At 42.5% G+C, this 19,317-nt stretch overlaps 1 protein-coding gene across 1 annotated transcript in view; it reads right to left on the reverse strand.

Moving 5' to 3' along the window:
* Positions 1 to 19,317, reverse strand: part of HERC2 (HECT and RLD domain containing E3 ubiquitin protein ligase 2) — a 230,619-nt gene that overhangs the window by 119,760 nt on the left and 91,542 nt on the right. The window contains exons 26-39 of the mRNA XM_060153132.1: positions 18,500 to 18,650; positions 15,948 to 16,162; positions 15,564 to 15,696; positions 15,337 to 15,464; positions 15,050 to 15,245; positions 12,657 to 12,784; positions 11,927 to 12,100; positions 11,714 to 11,850; positions 11,451 to 11,602; positions 10,594 to 10,785; positions 5,329 to 5,516; positions 4,032 to 4,224; positions 2,526 to 2,708; positions 482 to 663 (exon numbers count right to left, since the gene is read on the reverse strand). Of these exons, the coding sequence (XP_060009115.1) occupies positions 482 to 663; positions 2,526 to 2,708; positions 4,032 to 4,224; positions 5,329 to 5,516; positions 10,594 to 10,785; positions 11,451 to 11,602; positions 11,714 to 11,850; positions 11,927 to 12,100; positions 12,657 to 12,784; positions 15,050 to 15,245; positions 15,337 to 15,464; positions 15,564 to 15,696; positions 15,948 to 16,162; positions 18,500 to 18,650 (2,352 nt within the window). The remainder of the gene's footprint in view (positions 1 to 481; positions 664 to 2,525; positions 2,709 to 4,031; positions 4,225 to 5,328; positions 5,517 to 10,593; positions 10,786 to 11,450; positions 11,603 to 11,713; positions 11,851 to 11,926; positions 12,101 to 12,656; positions 12,785 to 15,049; positions 15,246 to 15,336; positions 15,465 to 15,563; positions 15,697 to 15,947; positions 16,163 to 18,499; positions 18,651 to 19,317) is intronic.

Below are 19,317 nucleotides of genomic sequence, written 5' to 3' on the forward strand. Positions count from 1 at the left end.
ACAGATTAGGAGGTTTTACTTTATTTTTTGTTCCTGTAACACAATTAATCATGTGAAAATTCTAATATTCATGATTCTAACAGCAAGATAATTACATCCAGGTTGATTAGTGATATGGATTATCAGAGGTTAAAAAATAAGCTACATTACACATGCAGATATTCATTTAATTAAAAAATAATTCCTTTTAGTTTAATTCTTCTCAAGACAATTATACCACAACTCCCATGAAGCAGATCAGAGCAGCTGGTAGGATTTATCACTTCACAGAAAAGCAAGTCAACTAAGGCTTAACAACTGAATCAATTTAAAATAATCAACTTCCTCAGCCTCTGAACTCTAGAAAATCTACTGTGTTAGTTCCAGTTCTTTTCTGCCCTCAGGCACCTAATGACGACGGCCAGCTCAATGCCACCTCTGATGGGGCTCCCACAGTCCCAAAACTCACGCTAAGCGGGGATCAGTCTGGCAGCACAGTTACCTGCCGCTGCAGCGAGGCGGCGGTGAAAGGCGCGTGTCCCTCCACGACCTTCGTGAGCAGTGCGATCCAGGACGGGGAGCTGAGGGCGGCACACATGTGCGGTGTGAGGGCGATGCTGCGCACGAAGCCCAGGGTGCACCAGCTCCTGTGCTGCTCCCGGCTCACCAGCCTGCTGGGGGAGGCTGCCAGAGCAAGAGAGACCAGCTTGGTACCCCATTTCCAGAAATAAATGCCCAGTCCAACTTTTAACTTACCTACATCACATTACTTTCAATAATAAGCTCCTTTCCAAATATATTACAGTTTCAATTATTCTAAGTGAGAGCAACAGGAGGACCTGCGACTTGGCTCAAGGAACACTGTAGATTTTAAAAATCTCTAAGGTACACAGAGCAACTCAAACTCGCTAAGGAATTTCATCTACTTACTGTCTCTAAGCAGTAGGAAAACAATTCACAATTCAATAGCAGTTATCTGTGGGAGGACATCTGGTATAGGTTGTAAATTTCACATGTTTTAAATATCCCCCAGGAGCTTGTTTATGTTTGATCTGCATCATAAATTTCCAATCCAAGTTTAAGAAGGCTACGATAGTAGAATGAGAATAAGAGGTTTTCACAGGGTTTAGTTTACCCGGCTTGACTCTGACGAGAGCATGACCCTATCTGCTTCTCCCGGGGTCTCCACTAGCGGACACCTGGGGCTTCCGAGCCCTCCTGGCTGGCAGAGGCCCTGAGGTGGGGTCATGCCACGTGACCTGCTCAGATCCTGGACCAGCTTCCCTTCCCCAGCTCCCACGGACCAGCCGTCCTATTCTCCAGGCCTCCAGGCCTCCAGGAACACCACCCTTCAGACATGCTCTCTCCCATACTCAGTCACACCCACACACATGCACAGGCACTCGCACCCCAGCATGTCTCAGGTACGCACTCTCACGGCCACTCACACTCACTCACACATACCCAGTTACACAGATCCACATCCACACTCAGTCTCACTCAAACTCACACTCACATGTACACACACACGTCTGCTCCACTCACTTCCTCAACTTCTCCCCCACTTACACATACTCATATTCACATACTCAGAACACTTTTGTAGGCTGAATTGTATCCCCCAAAATTCATATTCACCCAGAACCTCAGACGTGACCTTATTTGGAAATAAACTCTTCACAGATGTAAGTAAGGTAAGGATTGAGATGACATTATACTGCATTAGGGTGAACCCCAAATCCAATGAAAGCCCTTACAAGAGGCAGAAAAGAACAGAGGAGGCATCCAAGTGAAGATGAGACAGAAACTGGAACGATGTGGCCACAAGCCAAGGAACACTGGAGCTACCAAAGCTCAAAGAGAAAACGAGGGGCCCTCCCCTGGAGCGTTGGGAGGGGGCACAGGCCTGACGGCACCTTGATTTTGGACTTCTGGTATCCAGGATTCTGAGAGAATGAAGTTGTTGCTTTAACCCACTGTGAAGGGTTGAACTGTGTTCAGTCCTACTATCTCAGAATGGGACCTTATTTGGAAACAGGGCCATGGCAGATGTGATTGGTTTAGATGAGGTTAAAATAGATTAGGGTGCGTCCTTAATCCAACGTAACTGATGTCCTTATAAAAAGGGGAAATTTGGAGACAGACACACACAGGGAGAATGCCATGTGAAAATGAGGGCAGAGATCTACAAGCCAAGCAATGCCAAAGATTGCCAGCAAACCGTCAGAAATTAGGGGAGAGCCTGGAACAGATCCTTCCTGCCCTCACAGTCCTCAGGAGGAATTTGCCCGGCTGACACCTTGATCTTGAACTTCTAGCCTCCAGAACTGTGAAGAAATAAATTCTGTTACTGAGGCTGCCAGGCTGTGGTACTTTGATGTGGCAGCTCAAGCAAACTAATACACCATGTCTGTGGTAATTCGTTACAGCAGCAGCCCTATGACACTGACACACCCACACACCCCCACATGCACACACACACACAAACACATGACAAATCCACAGCCCACTTCTGACTCTGTGGTCCACAACTGTCCACTGCATACATGTCTTGTCTGTCGTTCCACTCTCCACCAACATTCGCAGCAGCCCACACAGAGTCTTGACGGCTTCGCTCTGCATAACTTCAGCATGGACTCCAGCAGAAAGACAAAGAGTCTGCAGTAAATTAACAGTGCTGGTAAGCATCACTGCAGTGGGGTGAATGTTCCTTTCAATTTGTTCAGCTTCTGAAAAAGAGAATCAAAATAAGTAACTATACTCCCAAATAAACTGGAAAATGTCCCTGCATGTAACTTAAGGGATTTACTATCACATTCTTCTTTTCTTACTGTGGAAAGGGAAGCAGCTCTTTGCAATTAAAGACGGAATTCAGGATGCACAAGTGCTCACCCTAATCAGCTCTGGCCCCACCTTACTCAAAGGAAACAAGCCTTTTAAATTACAGTTAAATTTTTTAAAGCAATCTCAGCATACAGCTCAGAAGCACTAAAATGATTTCAAGGATCCAACTTATCAAATGTCAAAAGCCGGCTGCTGCTGAGTTGGCTATGCCCCGACGAAGATGAGGTGGCCAACTCCAAGGAGGCGGAGCCTGGTGCTCACACGTCCAGGCCATCGGCCTCTGGATGAGGAAGACACAACTGGGCCACCTCTCTGTCACTTGGCCTGCCCTGCTCAGGGCCCAACTTCACAAGCAAAGCCCCCAGGCAGAGAGCTGGGAGGAGGGACACCTGGCCTGGACACTGTCAGATACAGTAGTAACAAACCAGCACCAACTATCTAGGCAGGGCCACACAGCTTCCCGCACACTACTCCTAACATGCCCAAGACAGGGGTCACCCATTTATATCTGACATGCATGGAGCAGCCTGCACATGCAATGGGCACAGAACACAGCCTCTGCCACCTTCCACGCCACCCCTTCTCTAGCGAGCTCAGCCTCTTGGGTCTCCTCTCCTAACCATAAGAGTGACCTTGGGAGCCTGCCATGCTATGCATACAGCAGACACCTGAGCCCCAAGAATCAGTGCCAGCCTCCTAGACAGTCTCGCCAAGATCGGCATCCCGGGGTCTTTCAGATGCGTCTCAAAAAGTGTCATGGAGCCCTCTTCCCACAGCCTTACCTCTCCTTACAGGGTTAACTTTCTGAGGTCACTCTAAGTTCTCACCCTCACTTTCTCTAAGGCAGTAAAGTACTGACTAACTCCACATTATGTGCCACATTCTGAGGGAAGGGCCTCAGGAGGGGAAGGTGAAAGAAGGAAGAACACATGCTCAGGGCACGGTGAGGCAATGCCCGCAACTCCAGGAACAGGCTCAGGGACAGCGGGAGGCCCACCAGGGGAGAGGACACAGCAAGCTCCCCACTGCCTCACCCCGCCGCCCCCCACTGTCTCCGAGGCGAAATGGGGAGTCAAGTCCCTCAGAAATCACCCGGGGCCTGTCAACTAGACCTTCCGGGAAAGCCTGACCTACAGAGCACCTCTCTCACTCCCAGATGAAAGGACGGGCAGCCAACACACAGCTTGCCAGGTCCCCCGGGCACCCACCGGAGTCGTCCTCCGTGTCCGAGTCGTCTGCCGAGGGCTGCGTAGAGGCCGGAAGCTCCGCCAACTTCAGGTCGTACTTCCCCTCCTTCCCCATCCTGTAAGAGTTGGTGCTGCCTGTGTCCCACTGGACCCTGATCCAGCCATCCTCTCCAAGTTCACCAATCACGCGGCCGAGGCCAGGAGGAGGTCCGTCCTGAGGAAGCCAAAGCAGAGACGGGTTAAAGGTGTGCGGGCCTGTCTGTCACAGGAACACTGCCTGTGAAGATGGCTGCAGCAATGGACACAGCCCCCGAGTCCACAGGGGGCTCCAAACCCACCTACATGCCCAGCTCACATCATCACTGTAAAGTGAACACCAGCACGAACCTGCTCGCACGCCTTTACCAAAGAGGTGAGCGGGGAAAGCACCACCTCAATTAGCACGCTCTCTAAGCCAGTGCAGAGACCAGACTTCCCAGCCTGGTCCTGCCACCCTGCTCCTTGGCCCCTCAACCCCTCCTGGGGCTTCACAAGGTCAGGAACCTCCAACAAGCACCAGTATCTCCTCGTTGCCTCTCGTTCTTCATTTTTCCCCCAGATCTTAGAGTGAACCTCTGCCTCTCATTTCTATGAGGAGAAGCTGTTTTTAGGATGCTGCTAGCTGTTCCAGTCACTCTGAGATGATTCTCAGGAGGCATGTGCTTAAGAGTGAGGCTGAGAAAACCTGGACATGACAAGAACGCTCCACGTCACAGAAGGGCGAGCGCTGTCCTCAGCTAGTGGCTCCAGCACCGGCGCAGAGCCCAGCCCCCGGCCTCTACTTGGGGCGACCTGACAGAGACACAGGAGCAAAGTGCTGGGGGAGAAGTGGAAAGATGGGCACCACCCAAGCAGGTGCTTGTAGCCACTGGGTCAGCACGCCTTACCGGCACACGGCCATGAGCTCACAGAGGCAGTGTCAGAGCTTTCCCTACATGATTATTCAGGTGAGGATTACCCTCTCCTGCCCCCTCTCACACTTGTTCTGGGCTGCACCTCAAGTCGCGCCTATGCCAGGAGTTTCCTGAAAAGAGTCGCCACTCCTCATAGACTTGATCCTGTTCAAGGGCCCTAAAGCAGGCCGCCGCTACTCTCTACTGGTTTTGAGATTCTATTCACCTGCCCGGAAATCAACAACTACATCACCTGTCAATCACACATGTCCTTGAATGAGGTAGGTATTTATTCCAGTTTCCACCTACTCACAGCATGCAAGTCAGGATGTGCAGAAAGTAACTAACGTATATGGCTAATGTGTTTAAGTCAAATCTCTAAGTACCTGATCACCCCATTTCCAGTCCACGCCTCTCATGACCCTGGTTCCAATCTTCATCATGGCGGCCAGCTCTGGCCCTGAAACTGGGAGCTGTACTGGGGCTGTTTCTTTCCGTGTCTCTTCCAAAACTGTGGCAGAAGCTCCTCGGGCGGAAGAGTTCATATCTTCTTCAACATTATCACAACTAGGGCCTATCAGAGCATCAAAAACAGCAGATGAGCCAATAAGTAGTTAGAATTTCCTAATCTTGATATGTTTTTTTTTAAGTATTACATATTAATGAAGATAATAATTTTAAAGAATCCGTAGTATATTTTTCTACCTATACAACAGATACCATGAAAAATTTACTGATGAGAACTAAAATTTTTAAAAAGGTTAAGTGGAGGACAAAATATATAAATATGTATCAGAAGATGTAAAAGATATAAAAATTCTCAGGAAAGACATTTACTCTATTTCTAGGAGTTATGCCCCACTCCAAAAAACAAAATGATTTTAAGTTATTAGAGAGACATTCATCACTCATGTTTTTATTAGAACAGAAAAACAAAAAATAACCACCTAAATGTTTAACCGTGTGAGAAATTAACAAACTTTAATTATGGTACTGTAAAGAAAAGAGCTGACAGAGCAGGCCTGATACTGCTGTCCCTAGACAGCCTGTTTGCAAGTCAGCCATCAGCTGGCCTCTGGGAACCTGGATTTCGTGAGGGCTCCCACCATCCCCTCACTGCCAAGAATGCATCCCTGTGCCTAAACTGTTTGCACAAACAACATGCTGAAACCTGCTTCCTTCTGGGGGGCCTGAAACTTACTCAAGTGCCAGGCAGAGATGCCTGCATGACCTGCCCAGTGAAAGCACAGGGCACGAGTCTCCACACTTTGCATGTGACGACAACACTTCACATGTGTGGTCACAACTCTTTGCTGGGGGAACTAAGTGCACCCTGTGGGTCTCCACTGGGAGAGAACTTGTGTCTAGTTTCTCCCAGACTTTGCCCATATGCCATCGTTGATTTTGCTTTCTATTCTTTCACTGTAATAAACTTTAGCCCTAAGTATGACTATATCTAGAGTATTGTGAGGCCTGCTAGCATATCATTAAAACTGGGGGTGGTCTTGGGGACCCTGACACAGGGATGACAGCAATGGGATTCTCTAGAACAACCCTGAGTCACTGAGATATTGCAAAAGCATTGTTCGGTACAAGGAAGAATGAAGGGATGGGACATGATGAATATTTGGTCCCTGGTGGCCATGGAACCACCCATAGTATAAAACAGAAGCTGACCTGTCAGCTGTGAGAAATAAAATTTACCAATGTATTTGAAAACAGTAAATTCAACCCCAGCAGCCAGCTTGCTTGGACTGAGGGAGGGGAAAGCACATCCCTGGTAACCCTGTGGTCTTTGTTCTGTCTCCACGTAAGAGGAAAAGTGCCCCAAACATTCCCAAAAATGGGCTTGGGTCGGTTAAAAATGTAAAGTTTGTGTTCCACTCTCCTCCAAGAGGGAGAAAAAAAGGTTATTCAATTCCCAGGTCTGGAGTAAAAGCTTTAGATAAACTGGAGGGAAAATAGTCTTTTCTTCAGCCTGGCAGTGCCTCTGTGAGGCCCCAGAAGGGGCAGGGGCTGCATTCCATCTGGGATCTCCCCTGGCAGCTGTAATTTTAACCCTCTAAAGGCTGAATTTGCTGCTTTTTTTCATTTTGCAATAAGAAAAAAAGGAGAATCTTTCTTTAAGTGGCTTTGTATTTTGTGGCTATTGTATGTAGAAGTATACATAAAAATTAATATAAAACATATGCTTATAATTTCTTGTATGAAAGAGAAATCACCTTGATCAGAGAAAGCAACAAAGATAGATATGTATTCATTGGACACAACTCCCTGGCTTTTTGCAGCCAGTAGTCAGATTGGAATTTAAACTCTTGAGTACTGTTAACAGAGGAAGCCCCCATAATTAATGATTTGTGCTATGATTTTTACCTACTGGAGTCTCTGGAAAAAAGGGAGACAACAGAAAAAGAAAGGCAATTTCTAGATGGAAATACACTTTCAAGATTTTTAAAACAATTTTTAGTTGCTAATGAGGTCTGCAGAAATCAGATGTTGACTGACAGTATGGTGCATATTTCTGAATGGGTCGTGTGGGCACAAAGACTGACAAAATCAAAGAGCTTAGGAAAGCCTTGCTCTTTCATTTGGACTTGGAATACTGGCCCTGTAGTATCTCAAAATTTCAGGCAAAGAACAACATTATAAACCAATCAGATCTAACAGACATGTAGAGACATTCTACACAAAAAGAGCAGAAGACACACTCTTCTCAAGGACAAAGAGAACAACACCCTCCAGGAGAAGCAGTATGTTAGGCCACAACACAAGTCTCAATAAATTGAAATAGGGGCTTCCCTGGTGGCGCAGTGGCTGAGAGTCCGCCTGCCGATGCAGGGGACACGGGTTCGTGCCCCGGTCCGGGAAGTTCCCACATGCCGCGGAGCGGTTGGGCCCGTGAGCCATGGCCGCTGAGCCTGCGCGTCCAGAGCCTGTGCTCCGCAACGGGGGAGGCCACAACAGTGAGAGGCCCGCGTACCACAAAAAGAAAAAAGAAAAGAAAAAAAATAATAAATTGAAATAAGTAAAATCATATAAATTATCTTCTCAGACCACAATGGAATGAAACTAGGAATTAACAACAGAAGGAAAACTGGAAAATTCACAAATATGTGGAAATTAAATAACACACACTTAAACAACCAGTCAAAGAAACAAAAATCACAAGAGAAATTAATACTTTGAGACAAATGAAAACAAAAACACAACATACCAAAGCTTATGAGATGCAGCAAAATCAGTCCTAAGGGGGAAATTTAAATCTATAAATGCACACAGTAAAAAAAGAAGATCTCAAATCAATAACTTAACTACACCTGGAGGAACTGGAAAAACAAGAACAAAGTAAACCCAAAGTTAGAAAGAAGGAAATAATAAAGATTAGAGCAGAGATAAATAGAAAATAGAAAAACAACAGAATCAACAAAACCAAAAGTTGTTTTTTTGAAAAATGTCATCAATAAAATTGACAAACTTTTAGGTAGATTAACTAAAAAAAAAAAAAAAGAGAAGATGCAAATCACTAAAACCAGAAAGAAAAAGTGGGGACATTGCTACTGATCCTATAGAAATAAAGAGAATTATGACCACACTGTGAACAACTGTACACCAATAAATTAGCTAACCTAGATGAAATGGATAAATTCCTAAAAACATAGAAATTACCTGCCTCAAGAACAAATAGAAAATGTGAATAGACCTAAAACAAGTGAAGAGTTGAATCAGTAACCAAAAAACTCTCCACAACAACAAAAACCCAGGGCAAGATGGCTTAACTGGTGAATTCTACCAAACATTTAAAAAAGAACTAACACCAATTCTCTAACCCTTTCAAAGACAGAATAGGAGGAAACTACTTCCTAACTCACTCTATGAGTTACCAGCATTACCCTGATAACAATAAAACTATAAAATACTGCTCAAAGAAACGAAAGAAGACCTAAATAAATATAAAGATATCTCATATTTATGGAATGAAAGACTTAATATTTTGAAGATGGCAGTACTCCCCAACAGAATCTACAGATTCAATACAATCCCTACAAAACCCCAATGGCCTTTTTTGCAGACATGGGAAAGCCAGACCTGAAAGTCATATGGAAATGCAAGGGACCCAAAGTAATCTTGAGAAAGAAAAACAAAGTTGAAGGACTTATCGATTTCAAAACTTACCACAAAGCTGCAGTGTTCAAAACAGTGTGGGACTGGCGTAATGACAGACACAGAGACCAACAGAGCAGAACTGAGGGTCTACAAACAAACTTAAGTATCTATAGTCAAATGATTTTTGACAAGGGTGCTAAGAACTTGAGAAAAGAAGAGTCTTTCCAACAGATGATACTGGAACAACTGGATAACCAAAAGAAATAAAGTGAACCCTTACCCCACACCATATTAAGAAACTACCTTAAAATGGATCAAAGATCTAAATATAAGACTTAAGGAAGAAAACATAATGGGTAATCCTCTTGACCTTGGATTTGGCAATGATTTCTTGAACAGGAAATCAAAAGCACAAGCAACAAAAGAATAACAGATAAATTACACTTAATCAAATTTTAAAATTTCTGGGCACCAAAGAAAAACAAAACCCAGACTGGGAAAAAAATGTCTTCAAATCACGTAACTGATAACAATCTAGTATCCAGAATATGTAAAGGACCCAGACAACTCAAAACACAAACAACCCAATTTTAAAATGGGCAAAGGACGTGAACAGACGTTTCTCCTAGATATACAACAAGCACAGGTAAAGAGGCTCAACATCATTCAACATTAGTGAAGTGTAAAACAAACCACAATGAAATACCACTTCACGCCAAGTAGGGTAGCCTTAATTTAAAAAAAAAAAAAAAAAACCAGAAAATAACTAGTGTTGGCAAGGACATGGAGAAACTGAAACTCCTGGCCCATTGCTGGTGGGAATGTAAAATGGTATAGTGCTGTGGAATAGTTTGACAGTTCCTGAGCAAGCTGAACATAGGATTACCATATGACCCTGCAATTCCACTCCTAAGTATATGACAAAAGGACTGGTAACAAATAAAAACTTGTACACAAATGTGCAAACAAATGTGCAAACAAATGTGCAAACAAATGTGCAAACAAAAACTTGTACACAAATGTTCCTAGCAGCACCACTCACCATGGCCAAAAGGCAGATACAAGCCAATGTCCATCAATGGATGAATGGATAAATAAAACACAGTATATTCATATAACAGTTTTCAGCCATAGAAAGAAATGAAGTACTGATACATGCTAAATGAAATAAGCCAGATACAAAAGGCTAAAATTGTATGCTTTCATTTGTATGAAATATCCAGAAGGAGCAAGTCCATAGAGACAGAAAGCAGACTTGTTGTTGCCAACAGCTGGGGGAGTGGGAATTCAGGAGTCACTGCTAAATGGATATGGGTTTGCGTTTGGGGTGATGAAAAGTTATGGAACTAGATAGTATTAAGGCTTGCACAACACTGTGGATGTGCTTACTGATAACAATGAGTTATAAACATAAAAGTACTTAGAATAGTAAATTTTATGTTATTTGTATTTTACCACAATAAAAAAAAAAGTTTATAAAAAGAGAGAGAGAGATCAAGGCAAAACCGTGGCATTTTCACAAAGGACTTAGGGCGATGCCGACCCACCGATGAGCCGAAGTGCTGTCTGTGTGAGAGCGAGCATGCCGGAGTTCAGCAGGAGGCTCAGGTTGTGGGCACCGTGCTGCAGGGTGAGCGTGCTGAGCATTACCAGGAGAAAGCGTGCTTGTGGGGTTGTCCCCAGGCTGGGTCCCGACGGGTTCTCATTTGTGATGGTTTGCAGGGGGACAGGCTGGATACCTAAAAAGCATTGGCACCTACATAAATTTCTTGTGCATGGATACAAGAACATACACGATGAAGAAAGCATTAACAATTTTTTTTATAAGTCTGTCTTTTTCATCAGATATCCATAGAGTGTGGACATCGGGCAGCTCTGTATTGCTTTGCAATAATCATACCACCACCACTCCACATACAGCTATCTTCATCTGTCTACAAAACGTATCACACTGCTCTTCTAAATATCCCTGGTGGCTTACTCATTTCATGTCAAATGTAAGAGAGATATTTCACTTCTCTTCCACAAAACCAATCCTACCACTTCTTTGTAGATGCTCAAACTGTCCAGGAAATTATGTATTAATATAGGATACACATTCTAGGATAGATTGTGTAAGTGATACACATGAAAATGTTAAAATGCAAAAGCTTTATATTAGGATACTACAAGATTGTATCTTCTGCCAAATTTTGAAAGTTTTGTTTAGAATTTGAGAAAACTTAAAGCAGCTTAGATTATCATTCTAATGCACAAAGTTATTAAAGTCTTCAAAGCAATAATAAGAATTTGCAAGTTTCCAGAATATATAATAAAGAGCCAAACTATGAAATAATGCTGATGTGATCATTGACATCAACAGCAATTTTAATACAGCCTTTTAACTGTCAGATTTTTAACTCACCAAGTTCTTTAAACTTGTTATTTGCATCCATCAAAACATTTCGAATATTCTGAACAGCCCAAGCATACAGCTTGCCAAAAGTTACTTCAAGCAGCATCCGATTAAAAGGTGGGATCAAATCAACATCCTTTAAACAATCAGTAAGGGGTTCCCTTTCAAACAAAGATGAAGAATTTTACTCAGAATACTGCCAGGCTTCAATAAAACAATGCTTTGTTGTCACAGCTTCCCTTAATTAAGAAAAAAATATTATGAAGTCTTACCCTATATCAATCCCCTCTGGAATAAGTCTTTGCCATCCACAGAACATAGCATACTGCACAGACGGAAGTAAGAAATTTTTGGCTGCCAGTTTTAAAATTGTATCTATCCCTTCCAGGCGAACCTCTGCTCTCTCCAACTGCAAAACATCAATGCATACCGTTAAGTGTTTACGTATTATCCAATACAGAGAAGAATGTTCTTAGCAAATTTACCTGTTTTAGTAGGCACTTTCTCATTTTTTCCACATCCACTGGCTCTTCTTTAAGGGCAAATTCAGCAATAGTACTGAGGAGTGCAGACTGAGGATACAGACCCTGAACATTCTGCTTCAACCATTTGTATTTGTGAACACCTGTAACTGTACTCAACAGTGGCTGCCATTTATCCTGACAAAGGAAAACCATTTTCACCATTAGTTAACCCTATTCATATTAACATGTGCTCTAAAACAATTACTTGAAGAAAATATAAATAAATGCCACTAGGTTTAAATTGGTAAAATATTTTAAATTTAGTAATTAATTTATGATAAAAATGACTACATCATAAATAGGCTTATAAGTGAATTTATAATCTATATGCTTACATACTTTGGAATCAGCTAACCTGACATGCAAAGTTAAATTATCATCCATATTAATAGCTTCTGGAACAAAGGATACATTCAATGAATGAGTGAATAAATGAATGAAGAAAATGGTGAACAAATAATGATACAATATACTAATAAAGGCAAAAGGAAACACTTCTCTGGCTATCAATTTGACCAGGGCACCATAAGTCAAGTGCATTAAGCATCACTGGGGCACAGTTACTCATACTTTTAATGACCACCAAACTCTCTACTGTATATTCAAAAACAAAGCAACAATATTTGTGGATTCCCTTGCAGTATGTTGTGCTTCTACACAGCCAGTCTTAGAACCACACAAAATACTTCACCTTGGGTGATTTAACTGTAATGGGTCTTTTGTCCACATTTATAGGACTGTGAGGCAAGATGCAAGCTTCTTCACTCTCTCCGTTTCCAATTTTTTCTTCATCATCAGTAGAGTCTGGCTTCTTAGGAACTATGTTTAAAAACATCATTCATTATAACAATCATTAAATATGATTTTAAATTAAGAAATGTTTAAATTTGCATGAAGGTAAAGGATATATTTTATTCACAGAAACACATAAATATCATTGTCAAGTGCTCAAATTACAAAAGTAAAAACTATCATAATTATTCTCACATGACATCTAGTAATAACACTTTGCCACTCCATGTCAGGGATAGAAAGACAGTGACAGTGTTATGATGGAGGGAAGCCCTAAAGAAGGGGAAGCCCAGGGGTTGGCAAACTTTTTCATAAAGGGCCAGACAGTGAATATTTTAGCCTTTGCAAGCTATTTCAGTCTACTGCAAATACTCTACTGTTGCAGCATGAAAACTGGCAAATTTTATTTATGAATGCTGTCATTTAAACTTCATATAATCTTCATGAATCATAGTCTTCTTTTGAGTTTTTAAAAAATAATTTAAAAATGCAAAACCCAGCCTTAGCTCATGGGCGATACATAGCAAGTGGTAGGCTGCATTTGTCCCCAGACCCTAGTTTGCCCACCCTGGACTAGTGCATTGGTTCTGTCACCACTGTGCAACTGAATCAATTAGATGCCTCTGACTACGTTAGTCTTTTTAATCAGAGAAATTTCTATTGAATTTGCAATGTGATATGTGGTGTTGCTTCCGTACTTTTGGTCCTCTTCAAGGTTTTAAGTCTCATTCTTCTCAATATATAATATAAATAACCAGCAACACAATAATAAACATAGGCAATAAAACATTAACACAGCAGGTCTGGGCTGCTCAAACCCTGCAAATTCCCAAGAAAGGCCTGTCCCGTCAGCACTGGCTCTTCACCAGCTCCTGCGAACTGAGCTCTGAAACCTTGGTATGTTCTGCCTGAGAAGAGTGTGTCTGAGGCACAGGACCACCTTTACCAGTGTAACCAGACAGCTTGTGACTTACGGCAACTGCCTGTGTCTACTCTGGATGGAGTCTGGGCAGCTGAGAGCAATCACGCAGGCCCCACATGGCCACGTGACTGACTCCCAACAACAACCCTGGACACCAAGGTTCAGGTGAGCATTCCTGACTGACAGTCCTTCACACGTGTCACATGTCACTGCTGAGAGAACCAAGCACGACCCTGTGTGATTCACTGGAGGGAACACTGGAAGCCCGGACCCAGTTTCCTTTGGAATTCCCTCCATGCACCTCTCCTCTTGCTAATTTTTATCTGTACCCTTTCACAGTAATAACTAAGAGTATAATAGTTCTTCTGAGTCCTGTGGAGCCCTACCAGTAAATCATCAAACTTAGCACAGCACCAGGAATATTAATTATTTCTATGTTACAATTAAGTATATAAACCCACAACATCAAGAAATTTTAAGTGGTGGCAGTGTGAGCTCAGAGACCAGGGAGGCAATGGCCACACAGGGATGGGGCCACCCTCCCTCACGCTGAGATGGCAGTCTCTGAGTTTCCTGGCTACCTGGGTTAAAGGGATCTCAGAAGTGTTCCTGCCATATCTCCTGATTCAGAGCATCTCCAGGATCCAGATAAGCTGTGGTTTAAGCTCAGGAACAATCAATTCAGGATGGCGTCTACAATAAGTTAGTCTTTCATGGCATTGTTTGTAATGTCCATCTAAAACTCAGTAATTAATATTGCTTAATAAGCTAATCTGGGGATAAATCAATATAATTCATAAGAATATAATCAGATATTTTGGTAGACTTGCTTATAACCACAAGTGACCAAATTAGAAAGTATGTATTTTCACTCGAAGTTTGGTTAATACAAAAACTCTTTTCCATATCGCTACACAGTTGCTTCCTGAAAATATCAGTAACTCTTTTGTTTCCTTTTATAACAATCTTCCATGTTTCAGAATACTCAATATTGCCAAAGAAAAACATTTCTTCACAAGAATGGCAAGATTTATTGAAAGATTAAACGTTCCCATATATCTCATTACCAGGACAAGTGATTAAAAAAACACTTCCTTTTCCCCATCAATTTAATAAAGTTTACAGTATTTTCAGCATCAATTTACTAGTTACCAAATGATAACACACTCAATCCCAAAGTTGCATCATCATCTGATATCTTGGAAAAATAAGCAGGATTTGTACACTTAACCCTAAATACACATAACAAACATTATGGCACTTGTGAAAATGCTACAATAGGTGAGCAGCAGCCCACAGCCTCACTGCAACCACAGACACCTATACGGGGACACACTCTGAAAGAATCCTCCTACCTTTTACCTTCTTACCTCTCTTCTTCCTTCGTTCTCGAATTATCTTCTGAGCTATCCTCCTCCAGCGGGGCAAAGAACTTAACAGTTTAAACTTGGACATTATAGAGAGGTCATTACAAACTGCAGGTCTCAGTTCATTAAAGAGGAACCTCAAACGTTCAATGACTGGGGCACAGACCTCCTTGTAAGAACGGCCCTGTTCTTGATGTGTCTACAAAGTTAAATATGAAAGAACAACTTAACAACAAATACTTCGCCAACTGTCCAGAAGCACAGAAGAAAGAAAATCGAAATCTATTTACCTTAATGAGTGAGCATTTTGCTTGGTAGACAACTCTACAAACATCCACCACTGATTTAGGCAACGTTCTGTGCTTTACTTGCTCAATACCAAGTGTACCTGCATAAACTAAAGATAATGCCACGTGACCTGTAAAAGATATTTAAAAGAAAGGGCAGGGTAGGAATGAATGTGTACTACATGTCAGTTGAAAGATCTACAGTACAGCTACAATATTGAGCGTCATACCTAAATCTTCATGTTTTAAGAGGCAGCATAACAGCAAGCGGCCGACCTCCTCCACAGGATGCTCAGGAGGAAAGGTGATGGGTGTGGTCAAGTGGCACTGCCTACAGTACCTTTCTATCTGACACAGAAAGTCCTGCAACAGAAACAGCTGGGGGTAACTTCAGAGCCAACCTCACAACATCGTCATGAATTCTAAACTAAGTGCTGTAGCTTCTAAAACCTCACCGGACATTGAACTGAACCAGCCTCTTACCTCAAAACCAGCCCTCCAAATAATACATAAACAAAGTCTGTGCTAAGCTAACCAAAGTCTGTGCTAAGGTGTTCACAAGTCAAAGTCCTAACGTAAACAAAGGACGCTGAGTGTGGGAAGGCCTCACTCACCTTCACGTTGTGGTCTTGAATGTTATTGTCAGCAATGGCTTGCAGGAATGCCTGGGAATGGTCACCCAGCGCCCGTCTGTGGGAGTAGAGCCGGGACTTGCTGGCGGGAGTGCCCCCTGGAGAGCTACAGTGGTCCTCATCTTTCTCCTCATTGTAGCTGTAGTGGATCTGGCTAGTCTGCAGGCCTCCAGAGAAGATGGATGACTGAAGCCACTCTAGAGAGTGCACATGCAAACGTTAAAAAGAAACCTGAGTGCACTGTTCAGAAATAAATACTGAAAAAAAAAAAAAAGATAGAAAACTAAGTACTTCATTTAGGAGGTGAAATTCAGGATCATTCATATGAAAGTCACATCTAACATATTTACATAGATTGGCTTATAATTCCTATATCTATGTGAAAAAAAGTAACACTTTCTGGTTACTCAACACATCTTAAGCATGGTATCAGAACCCAATATAATTGTTCCAGATACCTGCTCAAACATGGGGCTGTCCAGTTCCACAGAAACCATGTGAAGACTAGAGCTATGCCTTCTAACAGGGAAAAGAGCACTGAGGCACCACTTACACAAGTAATCACCGATTTCAACTGGGATAACCACAGGCTACAAGTACTACGAGAGGAACGACCGTGCAGCAACAAGCCCCCGACTATTCGGGGGGACGGTAAGGAATTTGCTGTAATCTGGATGAAGACCAAGACACTGAGCATCCAGGCAGGAGAACAGCATGTGTGAAGGGTTCCATGAAGAAAAACATGCTCAGGGCAGCACGTCTCCCTAGAGCATTAATCAATTAATAATAATAAGAGACTACTGAACATACAACACAAGATCGTTAAGTAAGGGATGGATACGTGGAAACCTGAGATCCAGTAGGCTATAAAGGAGACCTGTGTCGAGGCACAGGTCAGACCCCATAAGAACATGCCACCCATCAGTGCAAATAGGGATACTCATTGTAACTGCTATGAGTGAGATTCACCAAAGAATAATCAGTTTTTACATAACTACAGATTTTTTTTTCAATAACTGTGCTATCAAAATATTCCTCCAAAACCCAAACAATCAAATCTGGGATGCACTCAATGTCCTTTTACTGGAAATTTCGATTTTAGAGCATTCAGGAGCATTCATCAAAGTGCCACATTAATTCTTCTAAAACACAAATGTGATCAGACCCTCCCTGAACCTCTCCATTTAGAACTCCGTCTTGTCTCTTTTTTTAAAAAAAATTTATTTTTTGTGTTTTTTTTTTTATTTTTGGCTGCACTGGGTCTTCATTGCTGCGTGGGCTTTCTCTAGTTGCAGCGAGCAGGGGCTACTCTTCGTTGCGGTGCATGGGCTTCTCATTGCGGTGGCTTCTCCTGTTGCAGAGCATGGGATCTAGGTGTGCGGGCTTCAGTAGTTACAGCACTCAGTCTCAGCAGTTGTGGCTTGCGGGCTCTAGAGCGCAGGCTCAGTAGTTGTGGCACATGGGCTTAGTTGCTCCGCGGCATGTAGGATCTTCCCGGACCAGGGCTCGAACCCGTGTCCCCCGCATTGGCAGGCGGATTCTTAACCACTGTGCCACCAGGGAAGTCCCCTACAGGTCTTCAGAGGAAGAAAAGTCCACTGTCTTCGAGGCTCTGCAGACAGCAAGGCGCCCAGCACACACACCAAGGGTGTGCTCCAGAAGGCAGGCTGAGCAGGCACCATGATCATCCCTGCCCACTAGCCTTCTCCCCCGACCCTACACATACACAAGCAGCTCGAAGCTGACTTTCTCAACGATGCCCTCACACACCCAGTCTGCTGGGGCTCCAATTTCAGGATGGCTCCACCTCCATGAAGTCTTTCCCTCCACCCCATCCCCACTTCCCAAACCACTTACAAATGTCTCCATTTTATCCTCTAACACCATCCAACCTGACCTGCTTACCATGTCTGGCTCATCATCACACAAGAAGCACCTGAGGGCAGAGGTGCACCTAATTCTACACCTACTACACCCATGTTAGAGACTAACATGGTAATTCACATGAGAAATTACTCGATAGATACTTGTTGGATAGTCAGTGAAAGACAGATGGAGAAATGCAAAGATATGTGAAGAGATATTTAAACCTATCATATGGGATAGGGAGAAAATGTAATACTTTAGGTGGTTACAAAGGCTGCCATCACAAAATGTATTGGATTTGAGTCTGGTAAAAACGCAATGCTCAAATAGAACAGCATTCCTAAGAGGAACAGCCAATCCACATCACGTGGATTTCTAGGCACACAGGGAGATGTCAGTCGAGTTGAGCCGATCTGTTAGAGGATGCAGAAGTGAGACCACGCACAGGCCCAACATTCCTACATACCTGTTAGCTTCCTGTGCTGCCACAGATCGTGAGCACAAATGAAAGCCGCTCACATCTATTTCTATTAACTGGTTTAGTCTCACTATCCTTATTTTTCCTCACCAATAACTGTGTTGATTCTTCCTGTTCTATTCTCAGTAGCACTTACAGCTCAGCTAAAATAACCTGCTAATCTGTTAGCAGAAAACAAAATTTTTCTTACTGGCGCATTCGACCTCAACTGGAGATAGCGGTGTGCTCATAGCTAAATAGGAAGCGTGTAACCCAAGGAGTAGGCCCAGATTTCTTTCAGTGTCTATAAGAGGTGAAGACAGACTTCCCAAATCTGGTATGGTAACAATTTCTTGGTCAGGCTGCAAAAGACAAATTTCAACATTAGTATGATGAGATTAGTAGTATGAGAAAACAGCGTTAATTAACATTAAACCAAGACCAACAGCTTTAACCTTAAACAAGACATACTGCCATAATAAAGACTATATCCTATAATAGAGAGATCAGGCTGCTACCAAAATAACAGAAGATATAAAGCAGACAGTATATGCATAAGTCTGGTAGAAAATCCAAAGCAAGGATAAACCACTTGGCTAGAAAATTCCTTAGGGAATCAAATAGAAGTTAGAAAAGAAAAGGATCTAATGAAAATAATCTTAAATGTTGCCAGCCACATGACAATTTATAAACAAAGTTAATTTTCCCTTCATAAAATGCTGCAAACATTACCCTTGAGGCATAACTTAATAAATTTTATTACCTCTGTATCCATATCTGGAAAGCCAATCCCAATATATGAATCCCAATGCTAATGAATATATAGAATGGACATATTTCTATTCTAAAAAATTATGCTACTAAATAGTTCCTCCCCAAAAATATATATCTCAAGATGGTTAAGTCCTTCCAAATTTCTACATAGGATTACAATAAAATCATAAAGACAAAAAGTTAACCTCTTTTTTTTTTTTGTGGAACAAGGTCTACGTTTCTTACAAATTAACAATTTTAAAATAATTTTTCAAG

This window comes from Lagenorhynchus albirostris, chromosome 6 (assembly GCF_949774975.1).
Source record: "Lagenorhynchus albirostris chromosome 6, mLagAlb1.1, whole genome shotgun sequence".
Taxonomy (NCBI): Eukaryota; Metazoa; Chordata; class Mammalia; order Artiodactyla; family Delphinidae; genus Lagenorhynchus; species Lagenorhynchus albirostris.